Here is a 26,306-nt window from a genome sequence, read left to right as displayed (position 1 = left end):
ATCCATTACTTTTTGAAGTTTAATTTTATTGTGTTATAGAAGGAATGTGCTCAAGTAATTTCTTCCTTGAAATGTTGTCAGACCTCAGGAGGATGACATAGCACTTGGGAAGGAATATACACCCCAGTAAGCCAGCGCTGGAAGCCAGGATCGCGAAGGACTCCACAGCCACCATGGCTCTGCCTTTGGTGCTCAGGTAGGTGGGTAAGAAGCAGACCCACACGCTACAGAAAACCAGCATGCTGAATGTGATCATCTTGGCCTCGTTGAAAGTGTCCGGGAGCCTCCTGGCCACAAAGGCAATCATCAAGCTCAGAAGAGCCAGGAAGCCCAAGTAACCCAGGACGCAGTAGAAAGCGGCGGGGGAGCCCTCGTTGCACAGCAGGACCAGGTGGCCAAACTCTGCCTGTGAGTCCACATCGGGGAAAGGGGGAGAAGTTCCCAGCCACGCCATGCAGATGCAGCCTTGAATCAGGGAGCCAAAGACGACGATAGCGTTGGAGCCTCGGCTCACCAGCCTCATCTGCGACGCCTTTCCAGGCCTGGTGGCTTTGAAGGCCACCACCACGATGAAGGTCTTTGCCAAAATAGCAGAAACGGCCACAGAGAAGACAACTGCAAAGAACACCTGTCTCAGGGCACAGGTGGCTGGGCTGGGCTGACCAATGAACAGCAAGGGGCAAAGGAAGCAGAGCATCAAGGAGACGAGGAGGACGTAGCTGAGGTTTGTGTTATTTGCTCTCACGATGGGGGTGTGTCGGTAGAGGATAAACAGTCCTAAAATCAGAGCAGTGAGGACAGCGAAACTAATGGCCACAGAGACCAGAACAGCTCCCAGAGTGTCTTGATAGGACAAAAATGTCAGGATTTTGGGGAGACACTGAGTTCTCTCCTCATTTACATAGTGATCTTCAGGGCACTTGACACACTCATCCATATCTGAAAGGACACAGATGGATTTATTCTGTTCCTCTATCATGCCCCAAATACACACATAACAGATATACATGTCGAACAGACCTTAGTTGTGTTATGAAGAAAATGTACACACTTAACTATCATTAGACCATAGCATTGAAAAAGTAGATGAACACTTTCCTTAATGTCAGAGAAATCATCTACCACATATTTGATTCCATAAGAAATACAAAAACTGAATTGAACTGAACAATGAAAAGGAGCACCATAAATTTGGAAAGTGATGTTGAGAGAAAAATACACACTGTTTGAAAAATATATTTAATTGTCTATGAAAAGAACAAATCAGTTTTAGAGAAATTATTTTATTATGGTGGAATAAATTTGTTTTTTTATTTAAATAAATTTTAATTTTCTTTAGAATTCTCATTGTAGCACAAAATTAATTTGCAAAAAGTTTTTCCCATACATTTTGACGTCTTTCCATTATTCAGTTCAGTATCTTTCCTGCGCAAAATGTATTAAATTACTGTATAAATAGGGATAAATACATTAAAGAAATTTCAAAACCTAAAGAGATGTGTAGGCTTATATTTTAAAATTTGACTGAAAAGTTTTGGTATATGCCTCTTTTTTTCTTTTGTAGTACTGGGGATGAAAATCAAGGGCATTCTGTGTTTCAGCTAAAATCCAGCCCTATTTTTTATTCTTTATTTTGAAACAGGTTCTCACTAAGTTGTGGAGGGCTTCATTAAGTAGCTGAGGCTGTCCACAAACCTGCAATACTCCTATCTCGGCCTCTCAAGTACTGGGATTACAAGCATGTGCCACCATGCCCAGCTTATATGCTACATTTTTAATACGAAAATATTACATGTTTAATTGTGGTATGGGATTATATCTCAGATTTTTACTGAAATTAATTTTTAAATGTTGAGTATTTTTATGCTGCTAATGTCTCTTTCTTGGGATTAATACAATTCACTGGTTTATATGGTTTAATACAGTGATTTAATATGAATGGGATTCGTAATTTAATGTGACTCCTCGGCTCTCCATATTTGCTTTTCAACAAAATCAAATGTTAAGAAAGTGGACGAAGGAAACCAATGTCATGATGCTTAAATATTACGAGACTTTGAGTTAAGTTATTACCCCTAGTATTAAGTTAGTACCCCTGGTATTACATGTCACTCACCACAGATGTGGATTCAGTAAGGGGGCTTTACATGGAATCCAGGCGTTCTTGGATTTGGGCCTCAGAAAAGTGACAACTTTGGGTTACTCTGTTCTTGATAGAAAAAATATAAATTCTACACTGCCCTACACTATCTGACCCCTTCCCACATCATACCAAGGACGGTCAATTTCATATTCCTGTTCTATCATTCACTACCCCTGATATTTGATCAATTCCTATCAAGCTTGTTTTTCTGCCCCAGACTTTGGTATACGCCCATGTTCTGCCCAAAGTCATTTTACTGTTTTTCAAAATCGGGCTCTGTTTCATCCCCCAAATCTGAGCTCAAATATTACTAAATGAAATGTCTTCCCTGACCCTTCAATTCACACTTGCTATCTCATATTAATTTCCTGTCCGTACACTATTTTTTCTAGTACAAATCACAATTGACAATCACATATTTATTTTATGTATTAGATATTTAATTCCTTCATAGGCCATAACCTGCTTGAAGATCAAAGGATGCCTTCTTGTTAAGCACGGTGTGCCCTACCTTTGACACAGTTAACAGCTAACTGTAGCCATGCAGAATGAAGATTTGTAAATAAATAAATATGCAATTATACAGTATTGGTTGAACAGTTTCTCCTACAAGAAATGCTAAAGCCCTAACAACAGATACCGGTGACATGTGACCTTTTTTGGAATCATGGTCACTGGAAAAGTAATCCAGTTAAGAGGAGGTCATTACAGGGGGCCCTGACTAGGTATATCTGGTAGTGTTATGCGTAAAAGGAAACAGCATGTGCGGACAGAAAAGGCAGGAGGAAAGCTATGTGAAGACCCTGGTGTGGTGGAAATGAAAGAGGAAGAAGCGAGCATTGGTGGGCACCAGTGGAAGCCAGGAGGAGCAGGAGTCTCCACTCTAGAGGTTTCACAGGAGACATGACCGTTCTGAAATCTTTGCTCTGGACTCTAGAACTGTGAGATAATTTCTGTTGATGTTGGCAAGTCATGAGGAAAATACAAAATGAGATTAGTGGAAATGGTTCAGAGGGTCAGTAATTCAATTTTGTATGGTACTTTACATTTTTTTTTTAAAATACAGAATTTTGCCCGGCATGATGGTGCACACTTGTAAAGCCAGAGCTTGGGAGGCTGAGACAGGAGGATCACACAGGTTCGAAGCCAGCCTCAGCTACCTAGTGAGGCTCTCAGAAACGTAGTGAAACCCTGTTTCCAAATAAAATATAAGATAGGTCTGGAAGTATAGCCCAGAGGTAGAAAAGCCCCTGGGTTCCACCCCTAGTACCACAAAAATAAATAAATAAATAAATAAATAAATAAATAAATAAAATACAGAATTTTATGTTACAGCCATACCTAAGATTTGATGACATGGAAAGTTTGAAAATGAAAATAAAGAATACTTTATAATGAAAATCACAGGTACTTGGACAGCTACTTTAGCTCCAAAAATATTAAAAAATGAAATACAAGCATGGCGTGGTGGCGCACGCTTGTAATCCCCACGTTTGGGAGGCAGAGACAGGAGGATCGTGCAGGTTCAAAGCCAGCCGCGCAGGCTTAGGAGACCCTGTTTCCATATAAAAATGTAAAAATAGGTCTGGGAGTGTAGCCCAGAGGTAGAAAGGCTTCCAGAAACCCCAGTACCTCCAAAAAAACCCCCAAAAATGAAATAAATTTCCATTTAATGGAAATTAAATGTTGAAATAAAATAAAAGAAGATACATCGAGACTCACATTCAAATATGAACATTTCCAGAAACAAAAAGAAATACTGCAGGTCTGGGTCACCACTGCTGGCTTTTGATCTTCATTTCTAAAGAAGGCATAAAAATATTTTTTTAAATATTGTTTTTTCCTAACTTGATATTGATTGTTGTCACTTCTGCATTTTTGTAGATAGTTCTTTTGTATTTTGTTTTTCCCCTTTTTGAATAGATTTCTTTTCTTAACTTACTGCTACACTGTAATCATGCATCTTGGTGATTTCAGGGTGATGGAGGCATACATTCACACGGTATCACTGCGTTCTTCCCCATTTCCACCCCATCCTTTCCCCTACCCTTTTCTCCTGTGCTCAGCACTGTGATTGGCTTTGATAAGTTTGTTCAGGTACAGCATGACGTTTGAGGCTTTGAAGGCCACCACCTCGATGAAGGTCTTTGCCAAAACAGAACAAACAGCTACAGAGAAGACAACTCCAAATCACACCTGTTCCAGGGCACAGGTGGCTGGGCTGGGCTGGGCTGACCAGTACAGAGCAAGGCGCAGAGGAAGCAGAGCATTAGGAGTCAAGGAGGACTCGGCTGAGGTTTCTGTTAATTGCTCTCACGATGGGGATGTGTCAGCAGAGGATAAATAGCCCTAAAATTTAGTATTCCACTGTGCTCTGCCTAGAGCCATTTTTACTGGTTTTCAAAATCTGGTCCATTTCATCACTGATATCGCACTTGAGACTTCACTAAATGCAAATGTCTTCCCTGACCCCTCCATTCACATTTGCCGTCCCCTGTTAATTTCCTGTCATCACACTATTTTCTTTTCTAGCACAAATCACAACTGGTTCCACGTATTTACTTCTGTCCAAGTATTAAAGATTTAATTCCTTCGGAGGCTATAACCTGCTTGAAGACAAAGGTGTCTGCATGATGAGCACTGGGTACCCCCACATTTAACACACTTATCACAGCTGGGAAATGCATATGAATGTTTGTAAGTAAATGGAAAGGTAGTTATATGATACTGCTTAAGTACTTTCCATATGAGATATGCTAAAACCCTAACACCAGATACCTGTGAAATAGCACCTTATTTGGAAATAGGATCACTGAATAGGTAACTGAGTTTGGGGAGGTCATTACAGTGCACCCTGACAGAATACACTGCACATTATGGGAAAAGAAAACAGTGTGTGCAGTCAGAAAGGAAAGAGGAGAGCTAGCAAAGACAGAGGGAGACTGGAGTGTGTAACTGAAGGAAGAACCAAGGGCTGCTGACCACCAGGGGGAGCAGGAGAGGCCCTCTGCTCTACAAGTTTCTGAGGAAACATGACCAGGCTGAATCCTTGGGCTAGACAGTTAATGTCACTGGAGGCTATCATGATATAAAATACAAAATAAGATTAGTGAAAATGCTTCAATGGGGCAGTAATACAGCTTATAAAACACTTTATACTTTGAAAACTACAGAATGTTGTATAAGATCTACACCTAAGATTTAATGATACAGAAATGTTGGAAATATATATTAAGGGTTTTATAATAAAATTCTCAGGCTCTATGACAGCCACGTTTGCTTCAAAAAACTTTTGAAGATGATAAAAATTTGAACAAAAGTAAATAAAATGTGGAAATAAAAAGGAAGAAGACACATCTAGGCTCATATTCAAATATTAACATTTTCAAAAGCAAAAGGAATTACAAATTGTGAGGAAGAGTACAGCACAGATGACCACAATGTCTAAATAAGATAGGACTCTGCCTAAACAAGTTACCAGGGAAGGTTGCTAACCTGAGAGAGACCAGGTGAAATGTGATGGACACTGTGCAGGGAGTCAGAGTTGCCTAGGGAACTGGCTTGAGAGTTAAATACAGTCAGCCCATGACTTGTCTCTGTCCCTGGATATGAAATATCCTCAAAAAAGCATCCTCAGTATGAACATGGGTGAGATCTGGCTACTATCAAGGCGTTACAGAGTACAAGAAGAGGCAAATACAACCACTGTCACCACCTTATAGGCACGTGTATTTGTTCTCAGGGTATCAGAGATACTATTCTACTAAATAATCCCATTCATTAATTCTATTGAGAATTTTACTGTCAATCAAGCAATTGTCACTTTTTTTAATGTAATTGAAAGCAGGTTTATTTTCCATAGGAACTAATTTCATTTGTATGTGCCCATCATTTCTCCTTGGCTTCTTTCAAAATCCGATATATATATATATATATATGTGTGTGTGTGTGTGTGTGTGTGTGTGTGTGTGTGTGTGTGTATGTTATATATGTGTATATGTGTATATGTATATATAGATATATATACACTCATACGTATATAAATATATACACACAAACATAAATATATAATCCATTATGTATATACATATACACATACATACATATATATACATCTTTGATGCAATTCTGCATTTAACCACAGTTGCCTTGATACAATAATCATTTTTACATTTTCCTATTTAGAATGTTTTAAATTGGTACAAATATAAGTAGAGATAAATTTATACTTTATCAATTTTTGAAAATCATCTGATATTATCCCTTCATTTAGTATCTTTCCTCCATCCCTTGAGTTGCTCCTCCTGGCATCCAGATCTCATGCCATCCTGCTTACCTCTAACGCTGCCTGCATGGCTGTTCTGGACCAGTTCCTCAGATGCATTTTCCCTACAATAAATCTCATGACACTCTTGTCCAATCAACTACTAACCAATCGATTGACTGTTTACACAGGTTTGCTATTTTTACTATTTCACTATTTTATTTTACGATTCATTTCTTTTTCTTTCTTTCCTTTTGGAAAAGTGGTTGAACTCAGGGGCATTCTACTTTTGAGCTACACTCATAGGTCTTTTCACTTTTTATTTGGAAACTGTCTTGCTTAGTCCCTGCTGATGGCTGCTCCTGTCTTGGCCTCCTAGTACTGGGATTACAGATGTTTATCACACTCTTAGCTTTTGTTCTTCACTTATAAAAGATTGCTTTAAACTTTTGCAAAACCGTTTATTTGTAATATGATATGGTTACCTCTATATGTTCAAAACTAATATTATAACTTATTATTTATTATTTCACATTAATTCCTGAGAGTCCAGTTGAAGGAGGGTTCCTCCCAGAGAGCACAGTATCTGCTCCTGGAGGTAGCCAGGGGGCGCCACCAACCTGAACTAACTCAGCCTCCTGCCAGGTGCACCTGCTCCTTGAGCTAAAGAAATGGAGGTGTTCTCCCTCAGAGCTGAAGGTCTGTGTCTCTGTAATTCTCAATTTATTTAGTGTTAAGCCATGTTTCAGTTTATACCTTTTCCACATTCTGAATAATTTTTAGGAATTCTTACCTGTTTCATTTGCAAACTCCCCATCTGGGCAGATAAGGCATCCAAAGCAACAGATTGGCTTTCCTTCAGAAAGTACTTTTTTAAAGCCAGGGATACAATTAACGTAGCAATCAGTAGAAGGATCCTGAGTAAGAGAGATGGAAGAGGGTGAGCTGGTCCAGAAACAAATTGAGCAACACCATGCAGGTGGGAGATTCTGAACTTTATGTGACATAAGAACTTAACTAAGAACTTAGAAACCCCTGGAAAATGTCTAATGACCCCTATGTTCCTCGATACTATGCCCCACCTCTCTTTTCAATGTGCCGCTGAATTTGGGGGGTGAATAATGCCTAACCAAGACCTAATATAAATATGCCATTTACAGTAAAATCCGAGTACTACATTTTATGTCTAATTTGAAAGAGTCTATTTTCATCCATAAATACTCATTTTACTTCTCACATTGGAATCAGATGTTTAAATTACCATTGATACCATGAACTTTCAAGAATTCTGATTTTACTACATAGGAAAAAGTCCATTTAATCTGTACCAGGAAAGACAATTAGTTTTTTTTTTTTTAACTAAACATAAGGAAACAGTTTTCACATGAATCCGAGGGCAGAAAGTTCCCATACTTGTCCTCACAGCAAAGTAAGAAGTAAGGGAAGTCTCCACCCAATGAGGTCATGAGTTTTCCTAAGTCCTACTCTGTGAGCGCTCTGGATTCTGAGGAATATCCCCAGCATGCCCATCTAAGGGGATGCTCACCTTTTCGCGGTCACCCCACGTTATCAGTTCATCATTTAATGATAAGTGCTGGACACCTTGTGATTGGAAAATGAACTCTCCAACCTTCACCTGGGCTTTGGTTCCATTCAGCAGAGACTGATAGTTAAAGATGTCAAGCCGGGTCGTGGACGTCATCTTGTTCATAATGTTCCCCTTCCCAACACTTCTTTCCAGTTGGCCTCTCTGCATGAATGGGTGGAGCTGAAAGTGAAATAATTTTGAGAACTTGAGTTCACAAAGCCTAGAAATAGGAACAAATGGTATGACCTCTTTTCTTCCAAGTCGCCATCACACACTTATATTGAGTTTAAAATGTACCCAAGGAACGTCTATGGCTATTTGCTTTATATATTTTGGGAAATAGGTTTCATAAAATCTATATGTGAATTACTCATGTTATCTTCATTTTGAAAATGAGAAAACTGAATTTTCCAAGGACTCCCAGTGAGTCAGTGAGGACACTGTCTCTCTTTTTAAAATCACTAACTTCTCATTTTAAGGAAAAATTATTAGAAACATCAGAAAATGTAGCTCACAAGGCAGAGTGTGGTCATATAAACTAGAGAGATGGGCAAATAATAAAATGGTAGTTTGCTGGAAAGGAAAAAAAAAGCAGGACCCAAGAACTAGTGTTAAAATTACACCAGAATTGAAGTGATTCCACAGACTAAGTGCCCACTTGTCAGTGAGATGAAAACCCCTAGAGACCTAGGATTGTGGAAATGGGGGATGGGCACATTGACACAGGGTTTTCTCCAGGATCTCCACCAGCTTCTCGCTGTGAAGACCACAGAATAGCATCCTCCTTTATTCAGAAGGGGGAGCAAACAGTATTTTGAAACATGCCCAGAACACTGTTTCCCACAGACAAAGGAAACTGCCTTATTGGAGCCCAGTCAACCTGGAGCAGGGAAATCCACACCCAGCTCAGGTCCCTTCCAGCCTTCCTGTCTCACCTAAAGGAGAGATAAAGAGATGAGAAGCACTTGGAAGGTTACAGGTCTGGGGCACAGGCCCACTGAAACTCACAGGGCTTATCACCAGATCAAGGAACACTCCCCCATCCCAATCCCCAAGGCAGCAGGGCTCATCAATGTAAAACTAAGAAAGTGCAAAGATCAGATTGGTTAGAAGGCTTAGGGAACCCAGAGAAGATATGTGAGGCAGAAAACAAAGAGAGAAGAGGAACATGGAAACTCAGACAGCTACAGTTAAAGGAAGCAATATGAACAGCGTAAGCAATAGGCAGGAAAAATGAACCCTCATAAAACAGGCTCAGTAAAGGAGCCTCAGTTCTTTGTGCTCAATGCATCAGGCTAAAAGACAAGAAAAACATCGATGTTACCTAGGGACAAAGGGTGCAACAGAACAAGACCCAAATACAGCTGACGGTTTAGAATCATCAGACTAGAATGTTAAGACTTTGATTAATGTCACAAGAGCTCTTCAGGATAAGTTGCACTATGCAAGCCAAGGTGAGTAAGCAAGCAGAGAGATTAAAAACTTAACAAAAATCTAAATGAAGTGCTAGAAATCCACTAAGAGTTAAGAGAAAAATGCTTTTTATGGTCCCAACTATAAACTGGATAGTACTGAAAAAAATTAAAAAAGCCCCACTGAGCTTGACATACATCATTAGAAACACCCCAATAAAATGTAAAATAAGAACAAAAATATATAAGAACTATGGGACATTTCTGCAGGTATAATGTCTATTCCGGTACTACCAATGGAGACAACAGAAGAAAGGGGGGAAAATATTTTCAGTACTAAGAACTAAGAATTTTCCAGTTGGAAGTAGAGGTAGATCAGCAAAGGGCATGTTGGGAGCATGTAAGATCAAAGGAAAATAATCCTTCAACTAAATGGCATGCATTAAACCACAGCTCTTGATAAAAGAAAGAATTCTGCTATGGATTGACTTTTTTATCCTCACCAAAACTGAAAATAAAACTCAGTCCCAAGGCTATACTGTTGGGATTTGGACTTAATGAGAGATGTTGTGATCTTGAGAGACCCACATTCAGGAATGGATTAATACATGATGGAGGACATGGAAGAAGCCTGAGGAACGAAAGGTTCCAAAAGAGTTAAGGCTGTTTGGCGAAAGGTCAAGCTTTCCGAGACTCTGGGTGACTTCTGGTCTTTCCGGAATTTCTCACCCCCAACCCACCAGTGAGAGTGGGAACTGGCTGTAATCATGCTCTTAATAATGTTTAACCAGGCCTCCTTGTTTCTTCTTGTTTCTTAATTTTCCCTCCATGATTGTATTCTGCAAGCACATGACGTATGTTCTATATCAATCATTCTGTATTGTGTTTGAGATTGTACTTTGATGTTTTTCTTTCTTTTGAAGTTGTGGTTTTGGTGCAGGGGAAAAGGTATAAAAACTTAGTTCAAGAGAATAAAGTTGTCAGTTGTCAAAGAGAAAATTGTCCGTGTCTTCATTTCAGGTCTCTCCCTCCCAAGTCCCGGGAAAGAATCCCCATAAATACACTATAAAAGGGTACATTAACCCATCAAATTGGTTCAGCCATTGACTTCTTCAGCCTTAAACTAAAAAAATAAGACCAAGAATTAAGAAATGGGAGGGCATCTAATAAATGGCCTCAGATCACTTAGTAAACAAGCAAGAGAATTCAGAGAGACTGCAGGATGGGAGAAAACCTTTGACAAATTACTTTTCTGACAGGATTAGTATCCAAAAATTTTAAAAATCAAAAAACTAATACCTTAAGAATAAAAAACCCTACATATGGTCAAATGAGGTAAACAAACATTTCTCAAAAGAAGATACAAATGGTAAAGTGATCCATGATAAGATGTTCAACATCTTTAGCAATTAGAGAAATGCAAATGAGTACTCTGAATAGTCGTCTCACTCCAGTCAGAATGGCAATAGTTAAGTCGAACAATAATAAACTTTTGTGAAGGATAAAAAGAGAAAAATCTTCAAAACGGGTTGAATATTAACATAGTCCCTCTAGAGATCACGGTGGAAATTTCTCTAAAGACTAAGAATAGAGCCACCTAGAACCCAGCTATCCACTTTTTCTTTTATTTATTTTTTATTTTTTGTAGTACTGGGATGGAACCCAGGGTCATTGAACCTCTGAGCTACACCCCCAGTCCAATTTTTTAGTTTTTTTTTTTTTTTTGAAAGAGAGTCTCATTGAGTTTCAAAGGACCTAGCTAAATAGCTGAGGCTATCCATGAACTGTGAACCTCTGGTCTCCACCTCCTGAATGCTGGGATTACAAGGGTGGACCACCATGTTACACTATAATACTATATAGGAGGTCTCAATATAATAATTAAAAAGTATTAAAAGCCACACATTAGCATAATATCCAACAGTGAAAAGCCAAATATTTTTGAAAAGAAACAAAATTGAAGCATGTTTTATTATAAGAAGATGAAAAAAGAAGAAAAAAGTAAGAAGAAAAAATGTCCAGTTTCTCTTTTTGTACTAAACATAGTATAAGAAGTCTTATTCACTGCAATAATGCAGGAGAAAAAGTAATATACCAGGCCTTCAAATTAAAAAGGAAAAGGTGAACTCATTTCTACCTGCTTGAAGATGGCATGATCTTCTGTGTAGAAAACCAAAAGAATCTGTACCAGTATTGGGAATGGCCTAGGAAGATTTGAGAAAGCTCTGATTAGTAATAAATATATTTCAAAAATCGGGTGAGTGGCAGATCTGTGAAAGGACTTGGTTTCTGCCAAGAAGCAGGCAACTATTCGATTGTAAATTAACCTAGCTAAAGGTAATTAGCAAGTCGATAGGAGAGGGGAACTAGGACTTCCTCATCCTCATTCTAAAGACAGGTTTACATAATTGGATAATCTAGCTAGGGTGGGAAGAGGGGTTGACCTCGTGAAAGGAGACACCTTAGCAAGTAAGGAGAGGAACCTTACAGGGTCTTTTACTGCCTTAGAATTATGTGAAACAAGATGGAGGATGTCGTGTATAAAAAGTCTGTTCCGTGTTTTGTGCTTCAGTGATTTCGTTTGAAGCCCCCCCTACATGAGGGCTGTAACTATCTTCTGTATTTCTATCTTTTTAATAAACTACTTTAAATCCTCAGCAAAAGTCCAGGCTATTGCATATCTATCCTTATCTCAGGACAAGAATCCTCAGTTTTTTGTGTTTTTGAGGGGAATTATTCCCAGGGATCCATCAAAGGTCCCTGGGCACAGTTCCCCCAGATGCTAACAGTCATGGTCTAAAAACGTAACGGAATCCATAAAAGAATATAAAATAAAAAATTAGACCCAATGTGCCAATTCAGTCAAGTGTCAGGATACAGAATCAAAATACAAAAATTGAGTGTGTTTCTCTATATTATCCACAAATTACACCAAAAAAGGAAAATTAGCTCTTTTGGATAGCATCAAGAAACTAAGCTATTAAGAGATGAATTTAGACAAGGAGGCAAAACATCTCTACAATGAATACTCTGTTAATGAAAGAAACTGAAAAGGCACACAAAATTGTAAATACATCTCTTATTCCTGGACTCAAATATAGTTTATATGCCCATGTTATCAAAAATTTATTAAAATTCAATACAATCCCAATCAAAGTTTTAGTGAGATTTTCCTCAGAATTTCAAAAATCAATTCTAAAATGTATATGGAACCACAAATGATCTCAAACACCTAAGGTTATCTTGATCAAGTGCAATAAACCCATAGGCATTGCATGCCATAATTTCAGATTACATTATAAAATAACAGTAATAAAATCAGGGTGATGTTGACAAAATAAACAGGTTTGTAAAGCAAAGAAAAAATTTGAGATCCATAAATAAACTGATATTTACCAGGTTGTTATTGAGAAAGGCCATAAGAACATAAAATGGGGTTAAAAGTAAATCACTTTCATTAATATTGGTAATAAATCTGGCTCTCCACAGGTAAAATGAGAATTAGAATTATTATCTTAAACCAATGATAAGTTATGAGGAGCTGTAACATAAAATAAAATACTAATAATATTTTTACAAATCAGCTATGCAGAAATACATATTTTTGTTGATTGGAAAATTATATTGGTTATGCAAATTCTGTGAAACCGACACCTGATTAATGAAGCATGAAAAAAAGAGTTCACAAATTAAAATAAATATAAAACAATTTATGAATGAAAATAGAGATTTAGAGAGAACTTTTACTAATTTGAGCTTGATTCATGGATTGCTATACTTAAGAGTAATTATCTGAATCCTGCTATTACACACAATGCAGAAAAATAATTTTAAAATGTTATTATTATCTAAATATGAAATGAAAAGCAATGAAATAGAAGAAATCCAGAGGATAATTTTTTCTGCTTTGATGTAGGGTAAAAAGAAGCATCAACCATAAAGAAAAAACTATAAAGGAAATAATATGTTAAAAAATCATCAATCCTCCCAGGGTTTGGTGGCGCACGCTTGTTATCCCTGTGCTTGGGAGGCAGAGACAGGAGGATCACGTTGGTTCAAAGCCAGCCTCACAGGCTTAAGAGACTCTCTTTCCAAATAAAAATATAAAATAGATCTGGGAGTGTAGCCCGGAGGTAGAAGGGTTTCCAGGAACCCCAGTACCACCAAAATAAATTTAAAAAAGATCATTAATCCTGCCAACAGTAAAATATCATGGCAAAATGAAAACAAATGAGAAATTTATTTACTGGTATGGGATATTTACAATTTACTATAAAGCAAGTCACTGTTATTAAGAAAAATAAGGACTTCCAGGAAGATGGCGATGGAGAAAAGCGGGGCTTACGAGTTCTGCTAACAACCAATCTCTATTAACACAAAATCAGCGCCTTTCATAGCCCGAAAACACCATCAGCAGAGAAACAAAAGCTGTAAATACAAGGGACAGAGAAAAAGAGGGCTGGAAAAGCGAGACGCCAGAAAGAAACCAGACCGCAGTGCTGTGGCCGGAGCTGCAGCATGGAGCCACGTGGGCACCAACTTCCCTCGCAGCATCAGGCCCCAGAGAGGAGGAGGACTCAGAATGGAGCTCACAGCCACAGAGGAGATACACCGGCCTCATGGCCGAGGACGCGGCAGCAGCGCCATACTGCTGACGGCAGCAGCGAGGTCATCAGACGGCACCAGATCAATGCATTCAACAGCATACCAGGCTCCAGAGAGGAGTGGCGTGTAGCGAGCTGAGGTGAGCAGCTGCGAATCAGTCGGGCAGAATTCAGCAGATTTTTCAGCACAGGGAGCGTCTAAAGCTCCCAGGGTTGGGCACAGCACACCCTGCAGGGACTCAGAGCAGAGCTCAAAACCAGAGAAGAAATACGCCAGCCTCACGGCCGAGGGCATGACAGTGATGCCATATTGCCACCGGGACAGCAGCTGTGAATTTACCGAATCCATTACAGCTCCATCAGCACACTCAACAACAGTGAGTCAAATTGCGGCCCCTAGAGGAGAAATCCCAGTACTGCACTCCCAGGGACTTGACCCAGTGGGGTAGTGGCGGTGGCAGAGATATCACATCATAGTTACAACTCCCCACAGGAGAACAACCAACCTGGCAAACCCTATGGTCTAAAGCAGCCTCAATTAACTCCCTGGGTCTGAGACTTTGCAATACAACCCAGTAAAGGAGTAGTGGGGACTGACATACCACAGACTCAAGATCCAGAGCACCTTCAGTTAAGTCGTAGTGACTCAGGGAAGAACCCAGAGAAGGCGCAAACTTCTGAAATCATGGGAAAGAGGAATAACAATGGAGCAATGAATGCCCACAACCCCACAACATCAGAACCTGATAAAACAGAAATTCAGAGATTTCTAGAAGGTCAAATTAAGAAAATAACTGTAGAAATAATAGAGGTGTTTTGAAAACAATTCAGAGAGAGCCAAAAAGAGATAAAGGATGCAATCAATGAAGTAAAGGCCTCAATTCAAAGTATAAACAACCGATTAGACCACATGGAGAATAGAATCTCACTCCTAGAAGATGATCGCTCCAAAAATGAACGCATAGTTTCTAATTTAGAAAAAAATATCCGACAGCAGGAATCTGACATTGAAGAAATATGAGCCAATTTTAAGAGAGCTAACCTAAGAATAATTGGAATAGAGGAAGGAAAAGAAGGTGAAACCAAAGGGATCAACAATCTCTTCAAGGAAGTAATAGCAGAAACCAAAGGGATCAACAATCTCTTCAAGGAAGTAATAGCAGAAAATTTTCCAAACATAGAGCAAGAGGTTGATACACAGGTCCAGAAAACTTATAGAACTCTCTTTAGACAGGATCGGAGAAGAAGATCCCCACACCACATAATTGTCAAAATGACCAATGTGGAAGCCAAGCAGAGAATCTTAAAGGCAACAAAACAAAGGGCCAAGTGGCATTCAGAGGCAAACCAATTAGAATCACTCCAGACTTCCCAAACCAAGTCATGAGAGCCAGAAGGGCTTGGAGTAACATATTCCAAACTCTGAAAGAAAACAACTGCCAGCCAAAACTTTCCTACCCAGCAAAACTTTCTATCAAATTAGATGGGGAAATAAGAAGCTTCCATGACAAACAGAAACTGAAGGAATTTATGTCTTCAAAACCAGCGCTAGAGAAAATACTCAAAGAGATTAACTACAAAGAAGAAATAGGTAACACACATCAGAACAAGAGAAACAAGATTTTCCATCCAACAGAAAACTAAAATTGGTTATCTTTGGAGATTCATTATTTATGTTAGTCTTTTACCTATCTCTAAATTGTATTGTTTGCTTTTATTGTTGCTAATTTTTAGGATTTCTAGCTGGAATATTAATATACCTACAGATATAGCATTTGGAAATATTTTATCCCATTCTATCAGCAACTTTTAACTCTGTTTACATTGTCTTTGGATATACAATATTTTTTAGGGAGTTTGTTTACCCTTCTGTTGCCTGTGCCATTGAAATCATATCCAAGAAATCACTGCCAATTTCAATGTTGTGAGGTTTTATGACCTAGATTTTCTTCTAAAAGTTTATAGTCTTAAGATTTATATTTAGGTGTTTTATCTATTTTGAGTTAATATTTGTATATGGTGTTAGGTAAGGGTCCAATTTTATTTTCATGTAATTATTATTTTTCAACAATATTTAGTTAAAAGATTATTATTTCCTCCACCAAATGTTTATGGAAACCTGTCAAAAATAACTTGACAACATATGGAAGAATTTATCTCTAGGCTTTTATTTAACTCCAATGGTTTATATATCTGCCTTTAGAACAGTACTACACTGTTTCACTTATTGTAGCTTTATATGGTTTGAAATCAGAAAATATACATCTTCTAGCTTTGTTCTTTTTCAAGATCGTTTTGGGTATCTAGAGCCCATATTTCATATTAGGATAGATTTTTTTCTGAAAAATAAATAAATAAATGTATGATAGTTTCACCTAAAAAAAGAAAAAAGAAAAAAATATTCTCTGGTAAGAAAGAAAGCAAAAAGAAATATTGAAATGTTATCTTGAAGTCATCAAAAGCTTGGTATCAGACAAATGAAACTGTTATGTGAGATTATCATTGTTAATTTTGGATACATTGCTATGATCCTAGATGTCAACCACTAAGCCAAGCATGGGAAGGAGGGATGGGGAGGGAATGGGGTGGGTATTGGGTAGGGGTTAATTGAGCGATGTGTGCATGTATGTCTACAAAAGATTTTTTTATCCCAATATGATGTATGAATACAGTGCACGAATAAAAAATTTTTTTAAAATAAAAATAACTTATTTCATGATTGTTCATGATTGTTCCCAGAGAAACAAAAATAATTTAAAAATATCTAATCACATAAGAGCCAAAATATTTTTGATGAAATAAGCTCAGGATCTGATAAACATTTTACCAAAACTATTATTATTTTTGTGATGGAATATTTAGATTATCAAGGCAGAAAAGATCAATCTTCTGAAAGCACTTTGCTATAAGTATAATTTCTTATAAAAGGAAAACTATTAAATTATCATGAATCAAAAAATTAAAAGGACAACCCATATCCAATTAACCTAAAATAACACAAGAATGAGCTGCTCTTACCTGCCAAGGATTAGGAGTCAGGTTCTCGTCTTTATCAAGGGATTGTTCTTCCACTTGAAGTGAGAGTTGTTCATGAAGAGCCTGGGCAATGGCGTGCACAGCAGCATACACCTTGTGACTCTGGGTTGAGGTGTTCATGTCCCAAATATCTAGACTTCGACTTGCCAGGGTGTCATTTTGTGCACATCGACTCAATTTTCTAATCCCATCTTTAGACAGATGTGGACATTCAAATATCATAGACCACACATCCTGGATAAAGATATCATGAGGATATTTTGCAGGCTGAACACTTCTGAGAAAATCTTTAAAACCAGGAATCTCATCCATATGGAAAGAAAAGGATAATCCTCCACCAAAATATGTGTAACTTTGACGTGGTTCAAAGGGTACTGTTGTTATATCCCAATCAGAGATTGTGACAAAGATAATACCAGTTATATCAATGCAAAAAATGTTATATACAAATCTCAGAAGAGAATATGTGTCACCAAATACAATACTAACATCGGTATACATGATTTTCATTTGAAAAATGTCACTTTTAACTCTGTCCTCAGCAGGAAACTCTGAAATCCTTTCTGCAAATGCAACACACAGTCCATTGTTGTCCATTTCTTGGGTCATGTCCCTGAGGAACATTTCTCCCCTGATGTCATCTGGAACCACAAGGCCAACCCAGACCCAACCAAAGTGCAGCAGAAGTCGGATAATCCCCTGATACAGAGCTGCAGAGTCCCTGGGAAACTGGTAAAGAGATGGAAGTTGGACTCTGTCCCTGAGACTGAGGTCAAAGGGACCATAGCTGATCTAAATAGAAGACAAAATTATGATGCATATTTATCAAAAATTTACTTCACTCTATTTCTTACATCTACTGTGGAATTAAAACAATTAAAGAAACCACTTTATGAAGAAATAGCCATATATTTTATTTGACTCATTACTTGATTTCCACTTCTTACATTTTTATACCATGACCCATATTCCTTTTAAATGTATATCTGAATATAACTCAAAAAGCATTGATCTACACTTCTTATCAAGTAAAGAAATTTCATACATTGTATATAATTTCAGAATTATATACAATTGTACATTCACAATTATATACAATTAAACAATATATACAATATATACAATTATACAATATATACAATTATATAGAATTATATACAATTGTAAATTCACAATTATATACAATTTCTAGTATTGAGCTCTATGCTTTTTGATAACAGAAGTAATAAAATATGAATCCTCTAAGATATTTTTCCAAGGCTACATTATAATCTAACTCAGAAGACAAATATATTAAGCACTTTATAATTCAAAATAGAAAGAAGTCTAGGATATCGAGCCATCCCCATGCCTTCCTTTTACCTTTAAAATACATATTTAGCTATCACAAAATGAAAGATTCACATCTGAATGTTTTCCCTTCTCTTCATATATAATCTATTGTGTCCTAACCCTACATCTACTCCCATGTTTCTACCCAAATTCAGAGAAGATTCAGTTGAGTTTTTTCTACTACTGTTCCTACGTGTCTCTTTACTTTTCCTTTTGAACCTATTGTATCAGATATCGCCAAAGTTTCTTAGTATTTTCAAGACTAGGTCAGTGATGACAAATATGGTAATTCAAATGGCCATTGACCAGAACTCATTTTAAGCCATCTACTATTGGCTTCAAAGAGTTGGTCACACCACAGACCGTGAGAAAATGCAGAGGATCATCAAAAACAATTTGGAAAATTTATAATTTAATAAACTGGAAAATATAGACGTCAACAGATTTCTTTACACATAAAATGTACCTAAATTAAACCCAGATTATATAAGAAACCTAAACTGACCAATAGCAACCAAAGACACAAAAACAGCAACAAAAATATTGCATCAAAGAAAAGCCCAGGTTCAGATAAATTTCTAGCTGAATTCTATAACACTTTTACAGAAAAAACTAAACATAATGCTTCACAAATTATAGTCAAAAGTAATGGAATCCTTCCAAACTCCTTCTATGAGGTCAGTATCATCTTAAAACCAAAATCAAGTAAAAAAAAAAATTACAAAACAATACCCTTGATGAACATAGATGCAAAATACTCTAAACAAAATAATAATGAAATTCATTCAAAACCACACCAAGAAAATTGTATACTAGGACCAAGTTGGTTTTATTCCAGGGATGCAAATCTGATTCAACATTGCAAATTAATACATTTCATTAACCACGTAAGTAGAACTGAAGACAAAATCACATGATCGTCTCAATAGATGCTAAACAAGCATTTGACAAAACCCAACACTCATTCATCATAAAACACTGCAGAAAATTAGGATAGAAGGAACTTACCTCAACATTACTAAGGTAACATACAATAAACTCAAAACCAACATCACATAGAATAAAGAAAAACTGCAGGAATTCCCTTTAAAATGAGGACCAAGACAAGGATGCCCATTCTCATAACTCCTTTTCAATTTAGCCCTTGACACTCTTGCAAGAGTAATAAGACAGGAGAAAAACATGAAAGAATTCAAATAGGAAAAGAACTGAAATTATTTTTATTTACAGATGATGTCATCCTATCATCATAAAAAGTCAACCAAAAGACATTGAGAGATGATTAATAAACTCAGCAAAGTAGCAGAATCCAAAATCTGTTTTAAAACAGCAGTAGCTTTTCTACATGTCTACCATGAGTCCACTGAAAAAGAAATTCAGAAGATAATTCCATTCACAATAACCTCAAAAACCTATAAAATACTTGGTAATACTGCTAATCAAGTAAGGAAAAACTCTATAAAGAAAATTTATAAAAGACTAAAGAAAGGAATTGAAGATATTAAAAGCAATGATCTCCCAGGCTCTTGGTTACACAAAAGAAATATTATCAAAATAGCCATTCTAACAAAACATTCTACAGAATTAATATACTCACTAACATAATAAAATTTTATTATCAACAGAATAAAAAGTGTCATAAATTTTATATGGAGAAACAAAAGACATACAATAGCAACAGCAGTTATCAATAATAAGAACCATGAAAGATGCATCACAATTACTGATTGTAAATTATGGTACAGTCGGGCGTGATGGAGCACGCTTGTAATCCCCACGCTTGGGAGGCAGAGACAGGAGGATCACGCAGGTTGGAAGCCAGCCGCGCTTGCGTAAGTGACCCTGTTTCAAAAATATAAAATAGGTCTGGGAGTGTAGCCTGGAGGTAGAAGGGCTTCCAGGAACCCCAGTACCACACACACAAAAATAATTAATAATAATAATAATAATAATAATAATAATAATAATATTAAAATAAATTATGGTAAAGAGCTTAGTAACAAAAAAGCATGGTATTGGCACAAAAACAAACATATACACCAATGGAACAGAATAGGACATACAAAAAATCCACACACAACCATTTGATTTTCGACAAAGGTACAAAACACCTATCTATGTTTGAGAATGGACAAACTTTTCAACAAATGGTGTTTGGAAACCAGCATTCCTCCTTCTCCTCAATGTATTTTCTAGAATATGGTACACATTATAACTCTCCTTTCCTGAAATTCCACTATCTTTTCAAGCTTCTAATATCAAAATACCCCATGGTCCCAACTGGGATCTTTCCCTTTTTCACAAACACATTTTCTAAATGATCGTTCATATTTATATGTCCTCCGTACAATTTAATTGAAACTATATATCTATATATATCCAACTGCTCATCAGTTACCTAAATTTGAATACTTAATACTTTATACTTATCAATTGCAAAACTTTTATTTTTGAAGATAAGTGCTTATTAATTGCTTGTGAATTTGCTGGATGAATTAATACATAATTTTAGTATTTAAAGAGAAAAAATCATTAAAGTATAAAAAAGATTAGCATCTGCATTTAGAAAGAAAACAGAATCCACTTTAGAAAACATACTAGATGCAATAAAATAAGCCACTTTAATAGATAAGACAAATAAATAGATGATCGTATTTTTTAATTTGTTGAAGCTTGATGTATATGTGAGGCTCATTTAATTAGTCTATTTTTTCTGTGTACTTATATTTTTCCAAAATTGAATACTTTCTAAGGTATTTGTTTCAGAACTGCATACTTGAAACACATGTGACATAGACTATTTTTTAAAACTATATTTGGAAAAACTGCATTTGTTGTATGGAAAGGCAAAAAGGAATTTTTTTAAATATGAATGAGAAAAAATTATCCCTCCATCATCTCATGACCAATGGATAAGGTTAATTATATATATATTTACACATATATACATAAAATATAAGCATCATCATAAGTAAATGAATATTAACAAGGGAAAAATATTGGTAGCCTCATCTAATATACTTTTCAACTAACTACAAGAATTTCAAGAAGAAAAGTAATATAATAATACTGTATTATGGTTAGCCTTAAAAGTTAGATTTTTTTTTTTACTTACCTGTGGTATATTGTAAAGAGATAACACTCGAGAAATCGGGGTTGATATTACTGTAGAAACGCCTCCTATCACGGCCACCAGCTCGTCTTTCTTCTCAGCCCTGCAGTTGTAATTAGGGACTGGAGGACTCTTTCCTGAAAGCAGAGACATGGAACTCTCCGTGGCCTTCATCGCAATAAAATCTGTGTTGAAGATATAGAAGCCCAGAGACAGATTGAACAACATGTTCACGTCCTTGTTGATTTGTTCCACAGCAAACACCATGGCCAGCAGGTGCTGATAGTGCTTGGTGAGAGCTCTAGAATACAAAGGAGAAAAGGTTATTTTATTGCTATTCACTGTAAAACAGAAAGAGTCATGCAGAAAAATCCAAGTGAAAATCTATGAAATGAATAGGACATTCTAAGTTGAAAATGTTGAGAATTTTGGTGCCCAAATAAATCCGATTGGCATTCTCATTTACAATAAAATTTACCATTGTGACATTTTAAGGTGTAGTTTAAGTCTGAGAAAAAAAGTACAGGGGATGAAGTAAATGAAAATTAAAATAATATAAATTTTAAATTTCATGGTATGGTTTTTGTCTTATATAATGGGATGTAGCTCAGGAGAAAATAATGTGGCCACACAAATATGATGTTAAATAAAGTAATTTAAGCCAAAAGTTTATAACACAATATTCTACATCTTTCTCCATAAAAAAGTAATTATCAACTTCGGAATGCATTTTCACCGGTCTGTGCAGTACAGAGAAGCCACATACTTACGCAAAAACAAAATCTGGCAAATGCACTGTATCCTGAAATCCAAACATATATTTGGTGTCCCTAAGAGTCGCTCTTAGGGAAAAGAGCCCACCAATAATGACATCTCCATCCTGATAGTAGCCATGAGAAGCAGGGATAGCTGATAAGAGGGTAGAACTTTGCTCCTGGAATAAAAAGAAAGTGACAAGAAGAGGAAAAGCAAAAGGTAATTTCATATTAACACTGACAAATATTAGCATAACTGACAACACCTTAGAAATAGAGTGTATTGAGAATCTTCTCAAGAGATGCTCGTGACTAACAGCACTGTGTTCAAACACAGGCCTCTCCATTTGACATGGGGCCAGTTTTTAAAGCTTTGTCTTGGGCCTGATGTAATGTGCTATACGTAAACACTGCCTTGTTTTCTTGGAATGTGTTTGATTTGCATCTGCTCAACCATCAATCCGTGGTGCATTCATACAGTTAATGTCAGTCTCCAAGGGGCCATAACTCTCTAACTTCACACCTGGTTCTGTTTCTCATACGAAAAACATCATCAAAAACAACTTTAAATCAGAAAACACTTCTAAGGATTTTGTATCCTTAGTGATTTCAGAGTAATTAGAGGTGCCAAGTACCATAGGGTACTTACTATACTGAAATTACACCAGCATGAGTCAAGAAGCTTCGTCCAAATGATTTCTCCGTTACTATCAAAAGTTAATAAGATAGCGAGTCCCATGTCTCAGGAAGGAGAATATCAAAGATCAGAGTGGAGCCTAATGCTTGAATAATCATGTATACATTTCTGCAAAACACATTTCCCAGAATCCACTCAACTGGCCATGGACGTATGAATGCATAAACAATGTATTGTATGAACACAATGGACTGTTATTCTGCCATGAATAAATCCAATATAATGCCATTTGCATAAAATGCATGGAATTGGATATCCTTATGTTAGGGAAATCCTCAGACTCAGAAGCACAAGAATTATATATTTTTATGACATATGTGCTGTCTAAACCAGGATGACACAGATGTAGAAGTGAAACTTTTAGAAGAGATCAAAGATAGGGGAGAGTGAGAAAGGTAAAAATGGTTGTGGTGATAGACACATGCAAAGTATGTAATATAAATGTGAATATATGCCACAATGAAGCCCATTATTCTGTATTAACATATGCAGTAATGAATATAAATGTTTAATGAAAACAAATGCGAAATTATAGAATATTTAATAAAGTATTAAAAATTTAAATTATTACAGGCATAATTTAGAAAACAGATTAGTATTTTTTGACAGAGAGATACCTTTTGATATAGAAAGTGTCCAGATGTAGAAACCATAAAATACTTCAAATATTTCTAAGGAGTAGAATTTCCTATGAATACAGTCTAATATATCAAGATACAATACACAGAAGTAAAAAAGAATGAAACATAGATATAATGTTAACCAATACAAGTATAAGCCCTTAAAATAGACTTGAGACATAGCGAAAATCACAGAAGACTACACATAGTAGAAGAGTTTCTTACATGATATTGACAAACGGTAAAATTCAACAGAGTATTATTTGAGAATGGAAAAAGGCAGAAAAGCAATTACTAATTCAAAATTAAGAATGAATCTTCCGTTTGGAGAACTAAAGTCAGTAGAATGCACTTGGGAAAGGATATAAAGATACCTCATGGGTACTGGTATTTCTTAAGTAAGATAATTGCCATTACCTTGCTTATGGAGTGAAAATTTCTTAAATAGTACATGGGTATTTTATTCTTTTGTTTATAATTGTTAAAAAAATAACAGGGAGTTTAGATAATTGTCGAGAGGCTGTTGTACCACAGCTGACATAGCTTTAACTTGACATCTATTTTGACACTGTTGGCGCACATTCAGTACATTTAAACTGGTGAACTTCTTTTTTCTCTTGTGATAACAGATCAGCTTTAATTCCAGCACCTGAAGCTATCCCAGGGTATACCCTATAAACATCACAGGACTGTTGTACACATTCAATTCAAAAGTGACAACTGTGCCGTACCACTCAGTATCTCAAAATCAGTAATCAAGTTTTGAATGGTTTAAACACAATCCACACAATTAAAACAAAATCAGAAGGCCTCCACAGTCACACTAATTGTCAATTTTATGTTTTACGCTTAATACTTGAAACACAGTCTAGCAAAGGATTTTAAGAGTGACTTAGTCTCATCCTGTTGCATTCTATTGGGAAGATTTCTTGAGTAGAGATACGGCTGGCCAAAGGTACAGACAACCAAGCCCAGACCAGCAAGAAAAATTTTGTCAGTTAAAAATGAACAGTGAGAGTTAAATACTCATCTTTATAATGCACAAGGTATGATGTGAAAACATATTTGCTTACAGAACCACTCCTCCTCTTTAAGATGATAATATTCCATGTGGCCAAATATTTGAACTCATTCTGATCTTAGGCATTTCAATGTGTACTTGGTTTCTTAATTTAACTCTTTTCACAGCCGTGCTAAGGGTATGAATGAATAATTTGTGTCTGTCTTCCTTTTCAAGGATTTCTGGGATTCAAAAACTAAAACTTTTTGTTTAGTGTAATATTAAATATGGAATTGATCTTTCCAAAGTCAAGAGATGATTAATGCTTTTGCTATATACATTTATACATTATTTTCTTATCAAATTAGGTAACAAGTATTTTAAACTAGTGAACTTTTGATGAGGATCATACAGTTGATAGTTAAACATTTGTGTATGCTCCTGCCAAAAGGTTAGCTATTTCTTAAATTTAGTTAAAGATCTATTTGTTAGGGAAACACGGAAGGCAGGTCATAACTGGGAATTGAGATAGGCTAAAAATGCCATCAATTTGATGTTCTTTAGCCAGGTGAGAGCTGTGTCTGATTTAATGGGCCTAAAGAATTCCTCTCAAGCCTCAGGGCTTTAAATGACCTGCAACTGCTATGCCAAAACAACCCACATTCACGTGATCTGACAGAAACTGGGAGTCAGTGATTACTGAAAACTCTATTTCTTTGATTATGGCTGCCACGCATCAGCAAAGACTTCTCCACCTGAGAGTATGCAACAATTAAACATGAGCTTCAGAAAACAAGTGTGAGGAAATTGTCCACGATCCTTATCCTATGATAAGCTGGTAACAGTGTGCCAACAGGAATTGCTTTACTAGAAAAAGAAGTTCCTAAAAAAAACACGTTAAAAAATTAGTCTACATTTCTCCAGGCCTTTTTAATTACAATTGTTCCCTCACATTCCAGGACTTGAACCTCACCTCGTGATCCACATTTATGTCCAGACACATCTAAATGCTGGATAATGAATTTAATAAATTATAAATGATAATTCGTTATCCTAAGGCAAGATGTAAAAGAGAAAAGGTCTGAAAGTTCTGAACATTTCAGAAAAACACACTCTCCCATATTGATGGTTCCTCTCCCTCTCTCTCCATAGGTCTTTCTTCTCCACTGCTGTGTTGAGGCCCAGTGCTGAGGCTCTGTCTCTACCCTCAGGTTCCCCTTCTGTTTCCCACAGAGCTTGCCTAAGCTTCGATCCATGATGAATCACCAGATCACACTCACTATTTAGACAGTCCAAAACCTAAATTTGTAGCTCTCATTTTATAAGCAGCATCATGAATGAGAAACACATGCCACCATCTTTCTACCACTAGACTCTAGGATTGCTTAAAAATTCATTTTTGCTTAAATAAGAAGAAAGTCACAGCCAGTGTAAACTCACCATAAAAAGGCATATTTTAAGCAGATATTATGTTTCCAAATGAATGATCCTATTTCATTCTACCCTTAATCTTTTGCTAGACCTGCACCTGTTTTTTAAGATGAGAAAACTATTCAGAGGACAGTGGGACAGACACACTGCACATCTCCATCAGTCCTCAGGGCTGTTAAATTTCACCATCTGTTTACCTGACCCCGAGCTCTGCTCCCTGGAATGGTGGCCTCCCGTGATGACAGGGGCACTTGATGATAGGACCAGGGCCACACAGTCACTGCAAGACACATTTTTGATTCATATTTTCAT

General features: G+C 36.6%; 1 protein-coding gene across 1 annotated transcript; it reads right to left on the bottom strand.

Moving 5' to 3' along the window:
* Positions 1-25: 25 nt before the first annotated feature.
* On the bottom strand, positions 26-26,287 carry LOC308269621 (vomeronasal type-2 receptor 26-like; the record flags this gene model as incomplete). Its single annotated transcript, XM_080704988.1, has 7 exons — positions 26-939; positions 7,201-7,324; positions 7,954-8,175; positions 17,030-17,839; positions 21,495-21,792; positions 22,262-22,425; positions 26,192-26,287. 7 exons carry the CDS (start codon positions 26,285-26,287, stop codon positions 26-28), a joined length of 2,628 nt encoding a protein of 875 aa, XP_080561114.1.
* Positions 26,288-26,306: the final 19 nt, after the last annotated feature.

This window comes from Muscardinus avellanarius, assembly GCF_963383645.1.
Source record: "Muscardinus avellanarius genome assembly, chromosome: 11".
Taxonomy (NCBI): domain Eukaryota; kingdom Metazoa; phylum Chordata; class Mammalia; order Rodentia; family Gliridae; genus Muscardinus; species Muscardinus avellanarius.
This window is presented reverse-complemented; position numbering and strand designations above follow the sequence as displayed.